At 42.1% G+C, this 20,639-nt stretch overlaps 1 protein-coding gene across 2 annotated transcripts in view; it reads left to right on the top strand.

The window, feature by feature from the left end:
- The first annotated feature begins 5,180 nt into the window (after positions 1 to 5,180).
- Positions 5,181 to 20,639, top strand: part of LOC125892220 (V-set and transmembrane domain-containing protein 2-like protein) — a 77,137-nt gene continuing 61,678 nt past the window's right edge. For both annotated transcript variants that reach the window (XM_049582056.1, XM_049582057.1), the window contains exon 1: positions 5,181 to 5,506. In XM_049582056.1, the coding sequence (XP_049438013.1) occupies positions 5,389 to 5,506 (118 nt within the window). In that variant the 5' untranslated portion in view covers positions 5,181 to 5,388. The remainder of the gene's footprint in view (positions 5,507 to 20,639) is intronic.

Raw genomic sequence — 20,639 nt, 5'->3', positions numbered from 1 at the left:
GGCACCCACTTGTGTTCACTCAGGTGAGATCACTGTATGTGATAGTGATGGGCTAAAATGAACCAGTGTCCGGTATGCACCGGGGTCAGCCTGTTGAACGTCCGAGTGCTTATAAATCCCTAAATTTCCCACTCACTTACTCGTGATCACAGGGTACTGCTCACACTTCCTGTGAAGGTGAGTGAACAAGAAGCGATTAAATCAGACTCAAGTCAAGACCACTTCCAGCCAAGGTCAATGGGGCATTCACGTGCTTCTCCAAAGGTCATGCTTCCGACTGTTTACTTATGGTGTGTTCATGAGCTTTAGGTTGTAAAGTAGAAACAACATGAAAGATACAAAGAAGATGTGTTGCATTTTATTGCTAAGAGCATTTAAACAACACCTTATGTTGTGGTGAAAGGCCCAGGAATACTCGACCCTGAAGGTCAAATTAGAAGCAAAACGTGTTAACTAAGATTGAATAACCCTGAACGGTCTCACTCTGGGGAGAAGTCAAAGAGCAGAGTGACCTGACAAACATTGTGATGGTGAAACACTGTGATGGGAACAAGGTGTGGTAAAATGCCAAGTATTAAGCTCAGTGCAAGTTCTGGAAACAGCAGGAAATCTCACACACACACACACACACACACACACACACACGTAAAGTAAGGTATGATGTTCATCTGAGGAGGAGGAGTATAAGAATGTTCGGTGAACTGCTCTACAGTGCTGTCTCCTTGTTGCGGTATGTGAAGTTCTAAGCTGTGTCTTCAATAAAATATCCTGCAAGGCTGCAAATCGACCACAAGTCATACGAGGCCTTCTTCAACAGTTGATAACAAAAACCAAAGGAATTGGATCAAGTGAGAAATATGAACGGGATCTCATGTTACTGATTATTTCGACACCACATGAATGCAGCATGAGGCTCACTGCGACGACTGCTACTTACCCAGACTGTTAGTCTGGGACATTTCTGTCAACATCATATTGAGCTCATATAGACTACCTACATACATGTCAGCATCAATGAATCAATGCATTTAAATGAATCTTTTATTAATTTGAACTTATGCAGTGGTTAGGTTAGGCTAGGTTAGGTCAGGTTAGGTTAGGTTAGGCGGTAGCAGTGGTTGGCATCGTCACCTCACAGCTAGAGGGTTCCTGGTTAAAACCTGAGGTGGGGGGTTTGAACCCCAGGTGGGAAAGCCCTTCTGTGTGGACTCTGCATGTTCTCCCCGTGTCAGCATGGGTTTCCTCCGGGTACTCTGGCTTTCTCCTACAGTCACAAGAAATACAAGTTAGGTTAATGGTATGAATGTGTGATGTACGTGTGAATATGAGCATGAATGGTTGTCTGTCTCTATGTGTAAACCCTGTGATTGTCTGGCGACCTGTCCAGGGTGTACCCCGCCTCTCGCCCAATGTCAGCTGGGATAGGCTCCAGCCCTCCCGCGACACAGGATAAGCAGTTACAGAAAATGAATGAATGAATGAATGAAAGTAAACTTATACATGATGACTGGTAATACATTGAAGAGAAGTTTTGCAGGGAGGGCAGCTCTAGCTGTCAAATGTTCATGTACTAGAACAGAGTGTCACGGAGAAACTGACACCATGCTTTGCAAACTGTATTGAAACTTCAAAGCATTGTTGGACCTTGACCGTTAGGCTTGAGAGGCAAGCCCCCCTCCCGCCCTCCACATACACTCCACCTCACCATTTCCTTCATATATGTGCTTGAAAGCTTCAAACTGTTTGAACTCAAAGGGACTGACACTGTGAAAAGATCTGGTCGGCTCATCACTATTATGTGACAGGTGTCTGTGCTGAACCCAACCAGCAGACTTTGAGATGACATTCAGCCATGGACATGCTTGTACAAGTAGCAGATAGTGTCAGTGTTTAGAGCTAAAACTGATTAAGAATTTGTCTCAACATCATCAACACTGCCCCGCAGCCATACAATTAAACAAGTTCACAAACATGAAGCTGTCATTGCTTAAACTCATGGCCTCACAACAAAGCTGTTAATTGCTGCGTAATCCAACTGTCGGGCTTCAGCCGTGGTCTGCACAGGGCCTAAGCTCAGCTGTTGGAGAAGTTGTCTCCACCAAATTGGCCACTCTCACTTCCTTCATATTATCAGGCACTGCAAAAACACATTCATTTCCCATGATGGTTTTATTGGGGCACAGCAAAATATTAGTAAGGCATACTCACCAGTAAATTGGGCCTAATGGCACCCCAGAGGTAAACTGACCACCAGTTGGTGATCATCACGATGGCAACAAAGCCTGCAGTGGAAAAAAGTATATTTTTTCCAATTCTCAACACCCTTTGTGTTGTTTCTCTGTGTACTGTTCTCTATTATGTAAAAGTTGTGAGAACAATTTGCACAATTTTCTTTTTCATCTTTTTTATGAAAGGCTGTGTCTTGGACTGAAAAAGCACATGAACGTCTGGGCTTTTATTAAAGAGGATAATTGGAGTCAGGTAATCCAATCAGTGTGTTGACATTCAGATATGGGTTACAGCTAGGTCCCTGGCTCTGTTAAAAATCCACAAAGTTTAGTCACGGACCGGGTTTCCTCTTCAAAGCAGAGGTACAGTGAGGTTAAACGTGGCTGTATCAAAAGATTTCACGGGATCAAGCACGGTGTACAACCAGTGCCATACATATCAGAAAGGCCAAAGAACTTTAAATAATTATGGACCTGCTGCTGTGTTACACACTTGCTAATGTCTGTGTTTAATGGTCCACAAATAACTATAATTTAAAACAGGAAGAAACACAATAATGGAAGAATGGACATGAAGATTTATTGTCAGAAATGGCTGCCCGCTATATATATTAAAAAAAGGTTTTCAAAATAACAGGTTTAACAAGACTACTGGAACACAATGCTGTGGACAAGCTGAGCAGAACTTCTAATTCTTAACACAGAGTGTAATGTTATGTTATGTTAAGAGGAGAACACTGCATACTGATCTAAACCCGGAGGGAGAGCTTGCTGTTTTGTTAAATTATTAAAAACGAATGTGCCATATCAGATTTCTGACGTTGATCAAAATGTAATTTTTGGTTTATCCCACCCACACACAAATACTTATTATATGTGTAGAAAATCACATATTAGTTGTTTGTGTGTTTATTCATATTCCCAAGACCATGTTTGAATGTTTTTAAGCATTACATGCAGATTAGCAAAAATAATTAGCTTTCTCTGAGTTTTGTTGTTGAAATAAATTGGATGCACAGTGCATTGTGTTGCATAACAGGGTGGACAAAATAACCTCTGGCTTTGCTGCCCTGTTGTGTAAAAAGTCCATAAGATCAATGGAGATCATATAGGCATTTACATAGTGTTCTATAAAGTCCAACAGCCCATACAATTGTGGGGCTTGTCTCTGGAAATCTGATCTTTTACTGTCTGTGCAATATGTGACCAGCACTGAGGCTGCATTTCAGCACCATGGACAGCAACACACCAAAGCTACAGGATGCTGCGTTCCCTCACACCAACCACCACAGGTCTGATCCAGGGATGGAGCTGAATACAGTCAGAAGACTCTCTTAATATCTCTGTGGTGCAAACACTCTGCTTTAAGTTGAAATCTAGGATTTCAGGCTACTTGCTAATAGCCCCCATTTTGAAGAGAAGAGTAGTCTTCCTTGTTCTTTAGAAACCAGTCTGTACATCAGGCTGGTTGGGGCAGTCGATTGGCTACAAAAGCTGTAAGTGGTAAAATCATGACATCTGATAGAAAAGCCCAGGCTGAAGTAGTGAAAGGGCACAACTAAGATTGGTGGGTGATTTTTTTGTCCTTCGAGACCCTCAATAAACCTTCTGATAAGCTACTGTGAATAAGGGGTTATACACTTAGTGACGTTTGAACTGTCATCAGATTTATATCACAATCACGTGCTCCTCAGATGGTCCCATATCTTGAGTTGGTAAGTTGTTCTTCCAACTTTGGTGTGTTCATGAGCTTTAAGTCATAATGCCAAAACAACATGGATGACACAAACAAGATGTATTGCATAGATGTATAGATGTGTTGAATTTTATTTCTCAGAGGTGATTTTTCCCAGACTTGACACTGCATCAGCACCACCACTAAAATATTGCTTTACCTGACTTATGCTAATAAATAAGTTTTCTAAATGATTTAGGTTACCCTATGTGTACAGCAACTCATAGTTACGACTTAATAATATACCATATTACAACTTACATGTGAGCAAACTATCTAAATGCAATACGTGAATGAATAAAAAGTTTATTATCATCGGCCATGTTTCTGTATTTATTACACAACTTGGCAACTCATGTACCAAATTTTCGCTGACTTTCTGAGTCATTGTTTGGACTTGAGGTGGCGTTCATGTGAATTTTCCCAGAAGGGAACTCATTTTTCCGATTATTCCTACATCACATGAATGCATGGTTGGATTCAAACGTTACTAAATTGTGATTGGTGCGCAAAGTATGTGACATCACATTTTTAGACTAAGCCCAGCCCACTTTATCCATTGAGAAGACCACAGAGGAGGAAAGAAAAGTATCTAAAAGTGAAAGACAATTGAAAAGTGCTCCATCTTTGGCGGAAAACGTTGTGTTCACGTAAGATCCCATTGCTCATTACAAAACTGAGTGAGAAAAAAAAGTCCTCAGGGGCTGTAAACAAAACGGTGCTGCCAGTCAGAAGTCGTCTCTTCAAACATTTCTCAAACTTTATACGTTTTTATTTTTTCTTTGATAAATATCTTGAATAATTAACTAAATATATTAATAGAAATGCCACCTATGGTCAGACAGCGGTCACTGAGATAAGCTACATGACCCAAGCACGCTTTTTTACCACTCTATTAACAAACACTTTAACCTACCGTAGTTGCACGCCAATACGTCCTTGGCGGTAGAAATATGTGTTTTTTCGTTTATTACTGAGTTAAAAGAAATAAAACATAATAATAATAGCGTGTTAGGACGTTAAATCTCCCCCGTCGTTTCATAAAAGCGCATCTGCTCCGCGAAACGTCGTAAAGTTGCTGAACGTGTTTCTAATATCACTCCTCTCATAACTGATATTCCCCACTGCAAGCCGCGGCACTTCCCATCTGGGAGAAGTCCCTCCGCCGCATGTAGAGCCGACTGAACGGCAGCAGAGCCTCAGTCAGTCTGCTGGCGTTCAGAGAGGCTGCAGCCACTTCTGCCTTGCTGTATTCTTCGCAGGTATCTCACTCATTTCCTCGCCAGAACAAGTCACCTGGATTTTAAAAAACAAAACTAAACAAAACACAAAGAAAAGAAAAGCAACAAATCTTTTTCGACGTGCACTCCACCCGATGTGAAAAAGACAGAGAGGGGAAAGGAGAGCAGATAAAACAGAAGAGAAATGGGAGCGTTCAGAGTGCTGCTGGGGAGTTTACATTACATGGGACTCTACATGCAACTTAGTGTCTCCACAAGGCAAGCTGGACACGGCGAGATAGAGAACCACATCTCTGGGAACGGTAGGTGTGAGCTCCGCGTCACATTGCTCTCATTTATTTTCTTTTATGAGGGGACATCTGAAGGGGCTGTGGAGAGGACGGCATAGGTGATGCCATCTGCTCACATGCAGAGGAGGAATTAAACAAAGAGCGGCGCACAGGCTGAGAGCATGCTGCTGATGATATGCCAACTAATGCAAATGTGTGCTTTCTTTGATTGTGCAAAGAGCTCGTGGGCTCTTGCTGTCAGGCATTAAATGAAAGAGTTTAGGTCTGGACAATGAATACATCCACCTGTCATCCAGTCACTGCATGTCTGTCCATCTTATCAGTGCTAACAAGGTTTGTAGTGTTATTTACATCTGGGTGTTCAGACAGTGTGTGGAAGGCTTTCTAATGAGTGCATATGGATATAAGTGGTGGTGATGTATGCGCTCATGACTGACAGGATTTTGTTTTCTGTGAGAGCTGCAGCTCTCCACCAGTGCCTCTCATCCTCCTCTCTCCTGATCAGTGGGTGATTCATCCAGATGGACCAGAGGTGATGTCAGCTGATAGATGGAAGTTCATATCCTCTTTTAGTATACCCATAAAATCTATAATGAACATCCTCCCTTTAGATTTGCCTTTTTCTCTCTCCCACCAGCAGCTTCCCTAAATGGCCTCCAGTGTTTACACTTTGTTACGTCATACACGACTCACACACACACACACACACACACTGAGTGTCACCGTTTGTTTCAATAACTTTGGCTCGTCCTGGCAATCTCCAATCTCCACAGGTGTCACGCTGCCGACTTGGCAGATGTGCCGGCAGCACGATGTCTGTGTGGGTTGAAAAATAAAGTGAGGAGGAGGAGGAGAATGAGCGGGTGTGCTGGCCAGAAAGTCTGAATGCCCCAATGCCCTTGAGGCACCGAGTCTCACAGTAGATCTGTTACCAACTTTTCTTACTTCTGTAAATGTGCTCTATCATCAGATGCTTTCCCAGCAGCCCGGTCAACCTCAAGCAGCCATGACTCAGTGTGCATCCCACACACTGAGCTGCACTATGCAAAATTTGCATCTAAGAATACACATCAAATCTCAAAGCCTGGTTACAACACAGATGAGAGTCCCGTTCACTTTAATTGAGACGCTGATTTGCACAAATAAAATTACCTCGTCAGGTATCAGGCATGTTCGCACCCACGTAAAGTGATTAGTTGAAACTTGAGAGGAGTGGTATCATACAGCGAAAGCACATCTCAGAAACTCTAGATCGTTTAGACAATAAAAGAAGGAAAAAACTTAAAGGAATAGTTTACAACATTTTGGAAAATACATTTGCTTTCTTGCTGAGATTTTGAGCCAGGACGCAGTTAGTTCAGGAAAGCATTAAGGCTGGAGGCAAAGGCTAAATGCCTGACTCTGTCCAAATGTGAAAAAAAAAATCTAATGTTCTTCTAATGTTCACTAATTAAACACATTATATCTCCTTTGTTCAATTTGTACAATCACAGAAGTGGAAAAACTACATGTTGCGGTTATAAGGGAACTATTTCCTTCTTCTTCCAGTGTATGTCCTTAGACCTTCAGCTCCGTTGAGGCAAGCCAGTCCAGTGTTTCATCGTCCAGGTCAAATAGACCACGATCGCCTTTTGTCGCCATTTGGAGCAGCTAGTAACTATTTATTGAATGCTCCCAGTAGGGATGTTCTGATCAAACCTTTTTTTGACCCGATCTGAGCCCATAATGGATATCTGTTGATACAGAGTCCGATCGGATGTAAATGCTGTTTAATTATGTAAGTAACACATTAAAATAACAGTGTCACCTGCTTCATTTGACACACCTTATTTTTCACAAGCTACTTATTATAAGTAGTAAAGTCCCGATTCAAAACAATAATGCTGATAATCTGAATTTATTGATTTGATGTTGGAGAGGAATGCCATAAAGTGGTGCAGAGATGATGTTTTCTGGAGGCTAGCGTGAAAGTTAACACCGCCCTGGTTTCCTTAACAAAACCCAATGGGATTTTTCCATTGGGTTTTGGATCTTTCGAGAGATAATCTTCAGATACGAACACCACTTTTTTTAGCCTAAATCCAATTGGCAAGAGGTAAAATTTGAACAAAAAGCCATAAATTAACTACACCACAATTGCGTGACACCACAGTGAGGCTGTAAAACTGTTCGGTGGGTTGATGTTGTCTCATTTAGCCACTTGTTAGCGACCGCCTTTTTCAAGACACAATAGCTCCAAAATTCACGAGTGGGGTATTTACTGACATATTTTTGCTGTAGAACAAAACATGAAAGTGTCTTAAACGTGAGTCAACCGCAGACCTAATTTTAGACATTTAATCTAAAATTCTACTCAAAAAACACATTAAGTTGTAGACAAGGGAACCAGAGGTGCCAAATTCTAACTCATTTCCAGGCTTTAGGACTCATTTATGACCACTATGTTAAGGAGAGCAGCTTTTCTGAAACACTGACAGGATGTGATGGTCAGTTTTTAATAGACACATGTGAGTGGCACTGACCTTCTCATCTAACTCTTGGCAAGTAAGCGAAATAACTATATTTCTCAAAACGTTATATGGATTACTATTCCTTTAACTCAAGCTCCACTTACTTGCTTTTCCCCCTGAACTTTCAACTGCATTTCATGGTTTTCAACAGTGGAAGGAGTTTCTTTTAGATTGTCATAACGTGACCTCAGTATGGAACTTTGGACACAGCTGGTCACATAGAGTCTTTCCCAGTTGATGCTCTGACCAGTTTTAGTCCAGTGATGTCTGTTTCCACTGTTCATTCAGTCTCTTGCCACCCTTGTTGTTTCATCCATGTAGCGTTCCTCGCAGTCGCAGCTGTCACATGTGATGTCGTATATGAGTCCAATTGTTCTCTCTGGGGGGGTCCTGTCTGTAGGTTGAACCAGCAGAGATCTTAAAGTGTTGAAGGATTTGTCGTAAGTGCTGACTCTTTGTGAGCTGAAAACTGTGGTTTGACGTTCTGACAGCTGCAGCCACGTATGGGAGTCCCACTGGGCTGCTTCTGGCGGTTTCTGTTGATTTAGCAGTGTCCGTCCTGGTCTTAAGATTCTTATATGATATCTTCAATCATCCACTCTTTGCCACCCCCTTGTTATAAAGCATCACAGAGTTGCCAGGTTTGCACACATGTGCTGTGTAAAGTATTGATGTCATGTTGAGGGATTTCGCTGTATCTAAGTTTCAGACATTTAGTGTTTCTCCTTTTGTTGCCATTCAGAACAATATGAGTAATATCTGGTGGCAGGTTGGTGCATCTGTAACACAACACATCTGAATGATTTCAAACTGAATAATGTGCTTGTGGGAAGAGATATTTTCTAACAGTGGGTGTGTGGGATTTTTATGGAAATGAGTGTCTGCAGATACACTTGTTTTTGTTTTGTCCTGAGGGTAGAATGAAAGAAAAGAGGAGGGCAGATTCATGTAGTGTAATTCCTAATTGAAATATGAAGTGGCCCTGCAATGTAGTAATTAGTAAATCATAAGAACACAGTGCATAATACTGAAGTATAGAGTTACATCTAATTGTATACTGTCGGCTGAGTTGCAGGTATGAGGATTTGCAAGGTGGGAGTGAGGAGATATTCAGGAATGAAGATGAGGAAAAATCCACCTGAACTCACTTTAAGACTTGTATATTTGCAGGATAAATTTTGACACTTTTTTTAGATTGACGTCTATGGTTATGAGGTGAACTCACAGTGTAGGCTACACCACGTTGAGTAATGTTAAATGAATGGCAAGAGGATGAGATCAACTGAGCATTTGCTTTTCTGAGATCATACTATAAGTTTGGTTTGTATTGGTGGTTTCCGTGCCCCGTGGGGGTCATAATTTATCATCCTTTGCCTTCACTGGCACTCCACCAGCTGGAACAGAGAACAGCGAGGGGGAAAAAAAGGAAGTAAGAGAAATGAAAGAAAAACAGTTTGGAAATCTGTGCTCGATTTTCATAATGTTCCGGTCTACATCTGCCTACACACTGCTTTAGTCATTGATACTTTTCAATTAACTGCTAATTAGGGCATGGTTATCCAGTGAGGCGATTATTCCAGCCAATCAATTGCCTTAATTAATCAGTGATGGGTAAATGAGCCGTTGGGCCAATAAGATGCTTAAACTTTACAAAGAAAAAAGGCTGTAATCAGACAACAGGAGCAATGCTAACAGACATTTGGATAACCATTTCTTGTTGACAGTTCCAGTCTAGCAGTCTTGACAGTTTAGTCATTTATCAACTTCAATCATGTGCTGAACGATGTACATATTAATAAATTAAAGAGAAAGGTGCAGAGGAAAAGTATTGCTTTTCTTAAATATATAGATATATGATTGTGAATTCATCATTTTAAATATTTAGTTGGGTCAAAAATGAATTTTTTGTTTACAGTTGTGTAAGATGTTTAAAGTTAATTTACTAATTCTGACAAGCAGGGCTGGACAATATGGCAAAAAATATTACGATAATTTTCCCCGTATTGATTGATATCGATATTTATCACAATAATTAATTTGATAATGCTGCGAGTTTGAAAAGGATCCTGATAATGACTGACACCTTAAGAAACCAAATGATTTTCCAGCTTCCCACGGCACTCTTCGTAAAGCTGGGGCAGAGCAGTCTGAGAAAAGTATTTCCTGCCTGGGAGCTCGTATCTGTGGTCTAGCACTTACATTGCTTGAAACTGTCTTTCTCCACGGTGCTCATGGGCATCATGTGTTTGGCAGTTTGTATGACACTGCGTCTGTTATATCTCTGCTCCTTTTCTATCTCTTCTCATATGGGGTTACATCGGCAAAAAAGGACACTATTGATTGCTGTTTTGGTGCAACACTGCCCACAGCAGCAGAAGTGCTAGGCCATTGAGCAACACTTGTTGGTGGACTTACTGCAGTTTTGGCTCAGATTTTCATGCTTTCAGTGTAGTTGCTTGGATGCCGCCTTTTCAGCACAAACTTTGCAGTGAAAAAGGGGCGTGTACAATGACGCATATCCCCAACACTGCAGATTGACTGACAGCTGTCTGTTAATTTCTGCTGCAGGACACGCTGTTTGGATCTATCTAGGCCTATCCATATTGAGTAAAAATGACTATAGTTTATCATCGTCATTGGCATACATTTTATTGCGATCCCATTTCGAGCCAGCCCCTCTGAGAAGGCTGATTAGCTAATAGTGACAGTGGTAGCTGTGTGGAGCGTTTAGAGTCATATTTGCACTCTAGTGTGCACTGAGATATTTTGTAAAACAGACTTTTTTAAGCAGAGGGGGACATATCTGTTTTTTTAAATATCTGTATACATGTACACAGAGCCTGAGTCTCACTCCATGCAACCATGAAATATGCAGGTTGTGCAACTAACTGGCAACCATTCGTGCTTTGAGGAACGTTGGAGTTGTGACTTGAATAAAAAGGAAGAGGGGAGGGGATGTGCGGCATGTAGTGGCTAATGATATCAATAGCACCTTTAAAACATATTTTTTGACCACTTTAGAATTTAATTTTTGGCTCTACTGACTGGACTTAAAAAGATATTCGTGCCCGTGAGCCTTCTCTTAAGGCCAGCCGTATATCTTCACCCTGTTTTGACCTCCATCACCAGAGAAAGCAGCCCTACTCTGACTCCCATTATTAGATTGGATTTGAACCATTCTTTCCAATTTTCAATAGCTGAATCATTTACCATTCAGCAAAGACAGAATCTTTTATGGCTGCTGCATCACCTTGAAAGGGTTCAGGCATGGCTGCTCCTCTACACTACGACAGTATTTGAGAGAGAAAATGCTGGATGGATGTTAGAGTATAAACCCAGGTCTGGCACAAATGCAGTCACAGCCTGCGGTGGTTAAGCCTCCTTTACAACCCTGTCTTTACCACCTTAAATGCCCTTTACTAATGATGTTTGTGCTGTATAATAAATGCAGTGAGGGGAAAAATAGGTCTTCCACTAAAAGCAAACTGGAGCACTGAGGCAATGACATCACACTACTGTTAGACTATTAAAGATTTAACAGTGGCCAATGCAGTATCACTGGCAAACATTCAGCAGCAGCTTGTGGGGTTTACTCAAGTCTTCTGCAGAATTAGACACCAAATGTCCCCGTCTGCTTCTCGACTCCTACTCACTCGCACTTCACTTCTGACGACGGTGTATTGACATGACAGTGGGGTTCCAGACATTGTCATAGCAGTGAATATAGAACAGAGGTGGCTGGTCCATGGAGGCAGAGGAGGTGGCTCCCTCTCTTTTTTTTTCAGAAAAAAAATATATAAATAAAGTAAAAAAGTGTAGGGTAAAAAAGATTTATTAAACCTCAGTATCATTTAAAAAATTATTTCCTCGGTTCTCTGGACAGAGGAGGATGGGCTCCTGCTGTCCTCTGCAGGGCAGGGATCTCTTAAATCATTTTAATGTACTTAATTTCTTTTTCATGCCAATCTGTTATTGGCAAAAAAAACTTAAAATGATGCTCCAATGGAGGATGTCTTCCCTGACCAATCAATCACCAGAATACAATATAGACATCGCCTTGGTTTGCTTATAATTTCAAATTTCATATTTAATCCTCCACCACTGTACTGTACGTGAGTGTGACAATTTGACAATAAAGCGATGGATTCATGCAATGGCATCTTAGAAAAGAAATTATACCATGCAAATTGCAAACTACTTTTGAACACATCATGATTTTACTAAGGCCTTTTCAACAGAATGCAAATTTCCTTTCCTCAGATTTACTCCCCTTTTTTTTATTTAGCAGTAAATAGCTACCTGTATTAGCCAACGCAACAGTTAGGTTGTTGTGGCAACCCGGACGGATTGTTAAGCTTATGGTGAGAATGAATTTGGATCATAGACTGTACAAAAATGTGATGTCACCCATTGGTTTGTGCTTTGAGGTCGGCATTTTGACTTTCAACATCTTGGATTTTTTTGGGCCAGAAGTGACCATATATGGATGAGAGGGAGGAGATAAACCTAACACTAGCTGCTAGCTTCGTTAGCACGGTGCTTATAGCTGTGGTTAACCGAAACAATGCTTATGGTAATTTTTGCTTTATTGTGATACTTCAGGTGGGAACTGCCCATTAGTTCGACAGCCCATTGGTTCAACATCCCATTGTTCCGACCATATTAAACTCATTGTTCTGAAGTCCATTCCGAAATCATCATGATGCCCTGTGGTTAAGGTCTGGTTAGGTTTAGGCACAAAAACCACTTGGTTAGGGTCAGGAAAAGATCATGGTGTGGGTTAAAATGAAAAAGAAAGTGGCAAACACATAAGCCGTGAGCCTGCTCCGCCTCAAGCTGGTTGCGGTGCACCATACGCCCACTGCGAGCCGTTCAGCACCGCGGACAGTCGGACTAATGGGATGTCGAACCAATGGGCTGTCGAACCAATGACATGGACCCCTTCAGGCTCTTTTACTCTCTCTCTGTCTTTCTGTCTGCCTGTCTGCTGCTGTCTGTAAACACAAAGGGACATACAGTAATAGAAGGAGGAAAGTGTCAGAACAAACAGGGAGGATGGCTGAGGGAGCCGAGGAGAGGGACAGGCTGACAGTTTTAATGCTTGTTGGCGATCAGTGGTAGGTAGAGCCTATGTATTTAGGTCCTGACCTCAGTATATACTCCTCACTGAGAAGACAAGTGCTGGAGGGCAGCCTGGGATTAACAGCAGAGAGGAAAGAAATTATCACTGTAGCTGCACTGTACCTCTGCACAGTTGTCTTAGGAATTAAAAATCAATCTTGTACACATCTCCTGGCTTTGTCTGCATATCCTTTCACGAGCAAAGTGTACTCAAAGTAATAATCTGTGACATTTTCACATTAATAGGTGTTGATTTTGCTGCTCTACACCATTCACTGATGCAATTCAGAAGTGATTCAAATATATCTATGCCATGAAAGTGGTTAAATGTCAAGGATTGCCACATGACAGTGGGAATCATATAAGTTTTATTGAGAAAAAAAAGACCTTGATTCCACTGCAAAGAAAATGTGCTTTCACTATAAATAAAGTGTAATTTATCAAGAGCCACACAGGTGTTTGCACTTACTTAGATTAGACCCCTGCTGAGGTTGAATTTGGGTGGGCGATGCTTGTTTACATGGGGTCACCAAACTCAGTGTACCAATAAGAATGATAAATGTGTAAGTTGTCCTGCCCTAACAGGCGCAGCAGGAGAATGAGGTAGACGTCAATCAAACACAGTTTATACACACGTACAGTCCTGAGAGGTGCAGAGAGGTCTAATCAAGTGAAAGCACCTGTGTGGATGGACCATGACTGAGTGTATGGTATTTGAAATACTCACCTACAGAAATTCACAAGCAGGTTGGTTAAGTGAAGACAACAAAAAATTGAGCAAACATTGAGAAATATTAATCTGCTAAATTTCATAGGGTTTTTGCTTTTTAAAATCTGCGTGTTTTTATCATTACATTTTTGCCTTTTTTTTGTTTCGAAGAGCAACGAGCTCAAGCACACAGTTATCTTAACAGGCTTTGGCCAGAGACTTCCAGTGTCGCCGTGGCAACAGCTTGAAAACCTAGCTTGCTCAAAACCTCATTAAACTAGCTTCAACCTACAGAGCACAGGCAGAAAAAAATACCTGTAGGTCTCTACACCTAAACAATGACAAAAGAAGACGTTTGGAGAAGATAAAAAACAAACAAAGTCTGTGTGTGAGATGCCAAATGACAGACAAACTGGTGGAGGCTACAATCCTGGCTGAAATACACAAGCTAAGATATGGAGGCGACTGAGAGCTACTATAATATGATATTTTTGGAAAGGACAACCTTTTTGGAGCAACAAACAATTATGGAGGAATGGCTGAGTGACATAGAGGCCACAAGTGTGACAACTCGGATTCACGGTCAAAACCAAGTGGCAACCCTCCGGGGCTGAGAGATGAAGCCAACGCAGGAGTGCCAAAAACTCTAGACCCCCATGTTAAAATGACAGTTTTGGTCTCTATACCTAATTTCCCCGGGAACTGCCCATTGGTTCAACAGCCCATTGGTTCGACATCCCATTGTTCTGACCATATTAAACACATTGTTCCAAAGTCCGTTCCGAAATCATCATGATGCCCTGTGGTTAAGGTCTGGTTAGGTTTAGGCACAAAAACCACTTGGTTAGGGTCAGGAAAAGATCATGGTGTGGGTTAAAATGAAAAAGAAAGTGGCAAACACATAAGCCGTGAGCCTGCTCCGCCTCAAGCCGGTTGCGGCGCACCATACGCCCGCCGCGAGCCGTTCAGCACCGCGGACAGTCGGACTAATGGGATGTCGAACCAATGGGCTGTCGAACCAATGACATGGACCCATTTCCCCCCACTTTGATTAACATGTGTGCAGTCTGTTGACCCCACCATGGCAACAACATTGGTTAGGTAATGTAACCATGGCATAACCCCAATGTCTCTATAGGCAAAGTCAGATCCGCTCCTTGTTCCACCACAGCTCCACCCTCTTTTCCAAATATGGTCACCTCCGGCTCCAAAAATCCAAGATGGTGGCAGCCAAAATGCTGAACTCGAGGATACCTACATTGAGAAAGTACATGGCTCGTTGAATGCAAAAGTGAAAGAAAACACAGCTCCCCCGAGAGTGATTATTTTCCACTTCCTTGACTATTGAGTAAAAGAACAAGTACTGCGATAAGCATGGAAGCAAGGCAAAATCATGCTCCATGGACAAAATCTTACTCTACACGTGCAAACTGGTGTGGGCTGTAATTAAAATGCTTGAGGAAAAGACTGTAAGATAAGATAAGATAATCGTTTATTAGTCTCACAGTGGGGAAATTTGCATTGTTTTGTCCGAGCAGTCTATTTTTGGAGTAGGGCACAGAAATAGCCAACATGCTGCAGACGCTGCCATGCCCATTCTCAAGGAGATGGGGATTCACATTCAAGAGGGCGAGACAGAGACGCTTCAGAAAACCCTGATACAAGGCAACTGGAGTGCTGTGAAGGGGAGGAGTGAGAAGAGAGGGCTGCCAAAGATGACAGACATACACACTCTCGTCCAAGTGATTTCATCCAAAGAAACTGCATGGTGAGCATCGTAATAAGGATGCTAAACTGAATAAAACGCTTGGTGACAATGAATGCTTAATAGATTATGGATAATGGAAACTATAGTCACTTAATAACAGCTAGTTCATACCTCATTAGTCTTTTGTCTGTTTTTGAACTGACGGAGGGTTTACATGGGCGGATAAACAGAGGCTTAGGCTACCCAAAAACTGACACACACTGTCTCTGTTCTTTTTCTTTTTTACATCGAAGTTCTTAATTCTTATGACTATACTAAGTTCAGTGTATCCTCATACAGTGGTTTGTATGATATCTCACTGGTTAGGGTTTAAAAGCAGAGTGGGGGTTTGTGGCACAACTTCACCTACTTTCAAGGTGCATGGAGAGGAGATATCTAATGGCCAGGACATGTGGTGTCTTTTACCACCTGGAATACGCAAGGTAGAGCCCTGAGTGCTCCTCTTGTGCCTCGTCCATGCCAACTTTCAAGGGCGCGGAGGCAGGTCACGCCTCACATTGCTAAGCCACCATAACCAGCACCGTATCATAGTGTGCTTACTAGATATCCCGAGTCCTGAGCTGATCTTCTTCCAGATGTTTTTAAGTGTGTAGGCCTAAAATGTTGTCCGTGGGACAGAAGTAAAACTCTGGGTAGCCATTGACTTCCTCCATATTTATCATAGACTGATGTTTGCAGAAGAAAGGAAAGAAATCTGTTGGCTGTGATTAGTTATTCCTCATCACATGACAGGCCACGTGTTGCTGTGTTCCAAAAGTTTAAGTTTGTTGATCTCAAGGTGCAGCTGTCGTGCTATGTGAACTTTGTGGTTCTTTATATTGCGTCACCTCACTTCAGCCTGCAGCACATAGGTCGTGATCATGATTATGTGGGTTATGTACGGATTATAACGCATTGTTTTTCATAGGTCTGAACAGTTAATGAGAAAAGCCTGCCAAGTGTTGCGTAGCATCCTCAGTTTATTTGAAGGGCAGTGTTTTGGTTTTAGCCAAGAGGGAGTAAAAGATACATGTTAGTTTTTCCAATACCACAGCCCAGGAAACGATGACGATACCTTGGCCTCTAGTTTCCCGGTGCAGCGCAGGGCGATGAACCCCGTGCAGAGCTAGTTTCGAGCAGCGCAACCTGAGGCGCGCTCAGTTTGGTGGTTTGGCAGACCGAGGTGCGCTGAGATGGGTGGCAGCACCGACAGATCCAGCTTAGCGTAGTGACAGTTTCGTGCCAAAAGGCTTCGCCGAAGGTGCGCTAAAAGCTCGCCAGCTGAAACCAGGTCTACTGTCAGCGCAGGCGGAGTGCAGCCGGTGTAAGCCGAAGTTTGGCTGACCAGCGGACAGTGCACACACGTCACCAAAACCTCACAGGCAGGTTTCCAGAATATCAGGCACATTAACAATGCAATAAATAGCCACAGGAACCACTAGTCAATGCAACTATCTGCAATCAGCACATAAATGTATCTCTATATCGACTGTCCCGTCACATCTGATGTCAGATCAAAGGGGATTGGCACCATTTGGCACATTTGGCACGCGTAATGGAAACCCAACCTGATTTGATTAACACAGTTGCAAACTAATGAGTTCACATCCCTCTCAGCCAACCACAAACAGCCACAGCATCAGATAGGGAGTATATATTCAGCATCTGTCATCTTAGGAAAGTCAAAAGAAAAGAAACAGAGTGAGACTGCGAGAGAGAAAGAGAGAGTAAACTCTCAATTTAAGGGCGAGGAGAGGGGCTCATTTGATTGGTGTGATGAGTGTAAAACCCACTCCACGCCTTCTTTCCTCCCTCTTTACGACTTGTGCAGGTAGGAGTGACGGAGGTGGGAAAGAGGAGTAGCTGCACCAGGCGCACAGTGTGCCAAACTTGCAAAATCCGCCTGGCCACACCCAGTTGGCGAAGCGCAGGTGCGCTGCGCCTCCGCCTCACCCGGTCTGCGAAACTAGAGGCCCATGTCTCAATCAGGGGAAGAAATGATTCAATCAGCTGAAGCAACTACAGTTCTCAAGTGCTTAAATACAGGAAACTGGTCTAATTGAATACAAAAACTTAAACAGAGATTGTGTTAATCTGGTATTATATGTCTCCCATGGCAAGAAAAGAGGAATAGCCATAATCATCACTAAATCAGTACATTTGCAGATAATATGAACTTTTTTGAGCAGGCTGTCCTCGTCCATCTCCATTGTATGGAGAAAAAATGGGCCATTGCACAAATGGAACAAAATTCCCCCGTTTTGATGTGATTATTATATCTCTCAAACTACTGCTGAGGATATGCATTTTTATGTGCTGAAACATTTATAGAGACACAGTGTTTTGCTTGACGCCCCACTGCGAGCACTGAAGATGAACATTTTTCAATTTTACACATTAGGCCTTTTTTTTTTTCCTCATCATTTCATTTGATAGGGACAATGCAGTTTAACATAATCCCAATTCAGAGTATGAGACTGATGTGTAGCACAGAGAGTTTATAGCTACTGCTACAGCTGTGGCTGGAGGCATTACATTTTTTTGAGGTTGTCCCTACACATGTACGTATGTCTCATTCTTCTGAACGTGATATCTCAGAGAGGTGTTGACGGAATCTCCAAAATTTGGCACATACGTCCACTTGGAATTAAGGATGAACTGATTACATTTTGGTGGTCAATGGTCAAGATCATTGTGACCTCACGAAACACGTTTTTGGCCATAGCGCACAAATTCATACACTAATTCTGACATTCTGAAAATTTCACACAAATGTAATTTAATAAAATGAAGCGACAACACTGTATTTCCAAATGGCTTAAGGTCAACTTCACTGTGACATCATAGTGCTCTGCAACACACTATGACACTGGCCATTACTCACTGTCATATCTCAGGAACACAAGGGGAGACATTCTGTCAGATACCAAATTGATGACACTGATCTTGGTTGTTCAACTTTAAACACGGGTGGTAGAAAACATCAGTACAGCATAAAATCACAAAATTTTTGTGGGGCAATGTTGTATCATTACACAGTGTTGAGTATTGATTTAAATTATTAATATTACAAACACAAATTAAACTTGAGGTAGCCTACTAGAATAATTAAATCAATTGCTTTCAGTCCACTCGATACATTTTGCTCCTGCAAAGAAAAAAAAAATGGTCGTCAGATGAACAGACTGAAAATGTATCTTATTAAATAAAATAGATATTGACGAAGTTTTCCTTTGGGGACATAATTTACAAAAAAAGGTAATAAATTTAATCGCTATACTCAGCGTATCGCAACATATTTAAAATTGCATAATATCGTATCGTCACTTAAGTATTATGATAATATATCGTGGATCCTCTGGTGATTCCCACCCTACCCTGAAACTGCGCTGATTGTATAGATCTTCTATGCTATTGGGTTGAAATGTGTATGAAGCATCCACCTTTAGAATCCGTAGCTTCTTTGCAGCAACATTAATATTTGAAGCATTGTCTTCTGGCTGTATATAAATCTGGACAGACATGGATGTAAACTGCAACTTGACTGGTTGGCAGAGGCATACAAACACAAATTTAGATAAAACTGAGGCCTAGTCTTATATCACTCAGCCATTTGTATGTCTCAAGCCTAATGCACAATGTTGCATTCAAGATATTTCATGTATTTTGCTTGCAATGTTTGGAAAATATGCAAACCCATTCTGCTAAACTGAGATCTGAAAGCATGAAAGAGTTGACTGTTTTCCATTAACTCACCATGTATCACCGCAAACAAAAACAAAAAACAGCACTGGGTTTTTTAAGCTAATACTGAGTTGGATCTGCTTTTTTTGTACTTAATAGTCATCATCATTTCTTTTTTCCTTGCAGAAATACAAGGATTTAGTGACTCCCCAGAATTTAATTTTTATTAAGGTGAAACAGATACATTCTTACAGGGTTTGAAGCTCAGATGAGACACTATTCAACAGTGTAAGTGAATAATGAATTTACAGAGAAATAATAGAACAATGTACAAGAATTAATAGAATATGCCCGCAGCATAAACTTCACTCCAGTCATACCATAGCTGCAGTGAATGAGTATGAGTGGACGGCACTGACTGGCCACATCTGATACAACCAGCCGATTTATCTCTCTATAAAAAACAACAACAGCAGTTCAGGTACTCATTGCTTGACAATGTGGACTCAGACCTTCTGTGTCCTCCATCACTCTTGCCTCCTCCTTCCTTCCCTCGCCTGTCACCGCTCGCCGTGTTGTGTGTAAAATTACCTCTGAATCCTCTCCTCTTTCTTCCCCTTCGATCAGAATGCTCTCTTCAAAATCGGCACAAACAAGCTGCGGGGTCAGCCGGCAGTCAAGGACTCTCCCTCTGTCTTTCTCTATAAGTGCCTTCTGCTGCGCTCGTCCTTCACTCTCTCACAAAGCACTTCACTGTGTTGTGTGTGCGAGAGTGTGTGTGTGTGTGTGTGTGTGTGTGTGTGTGTTTGGAGGGACGTACTTTGGAGGAGAAATGATTGCGGGCAGCTTTGAGCATGGCGATCCAAAGCTACACTTTCTCTGAGGTGTCCCTCCGTGACTAAAACTCATCTCCGGGACTCATCATCTAACCCACCGTGTGTGTGTGTGTGTGTGCGCGCGCGCGCGCACGTGTGTGCGTGCGTGCGTGCATGTGTGCGTGATGCTCTGCGGACTTTGTGTGAGAGATGATAAAGGCAGCTTTGAGACAGATGATCCAAACCGTCACTCTTGGTATTCCGTGTGTGTTTGTGTCTTTGCATGGGTGTTCATTGCGACTTGTGTGTATGTGTGTGTGTGTGTGTGCGTGCTTGAAGAGATGGAGGGGGAGAGAGTATTCCCTCTATTGCACTCAGCGTGATGATGTTGGGGGAAGTGCTTGGCTGCGAAGACTTGTTTGAAAGAGTGTTGCTTATCTTCCATTAGACACATTACTGCCAACGTTGCCATCAAAGTGGAAAGACACACACACACACACACACACACACACACACACACATGCACACAGACTCTCAGATTTAGACACACACACACACA

Source organism: Epinephelus fuscoguttatus, linkage group LG7, assembly GCF_011397635.1.
Source record: "Epinephelus fuscoguttatus linkage group LG7, E.fuscoguttatus.final_Chr_v1".
Classification (NCBI taxonomy): Eukaryota; Metazoa; Chordata; class Actinopteri; order Perciformes; family Serranidae; genus Epinephelus; species Epinephelus fuscoguttatus.
This window is presented reverse-complemented; position numbering and strand designations above follow the sequence as displayed.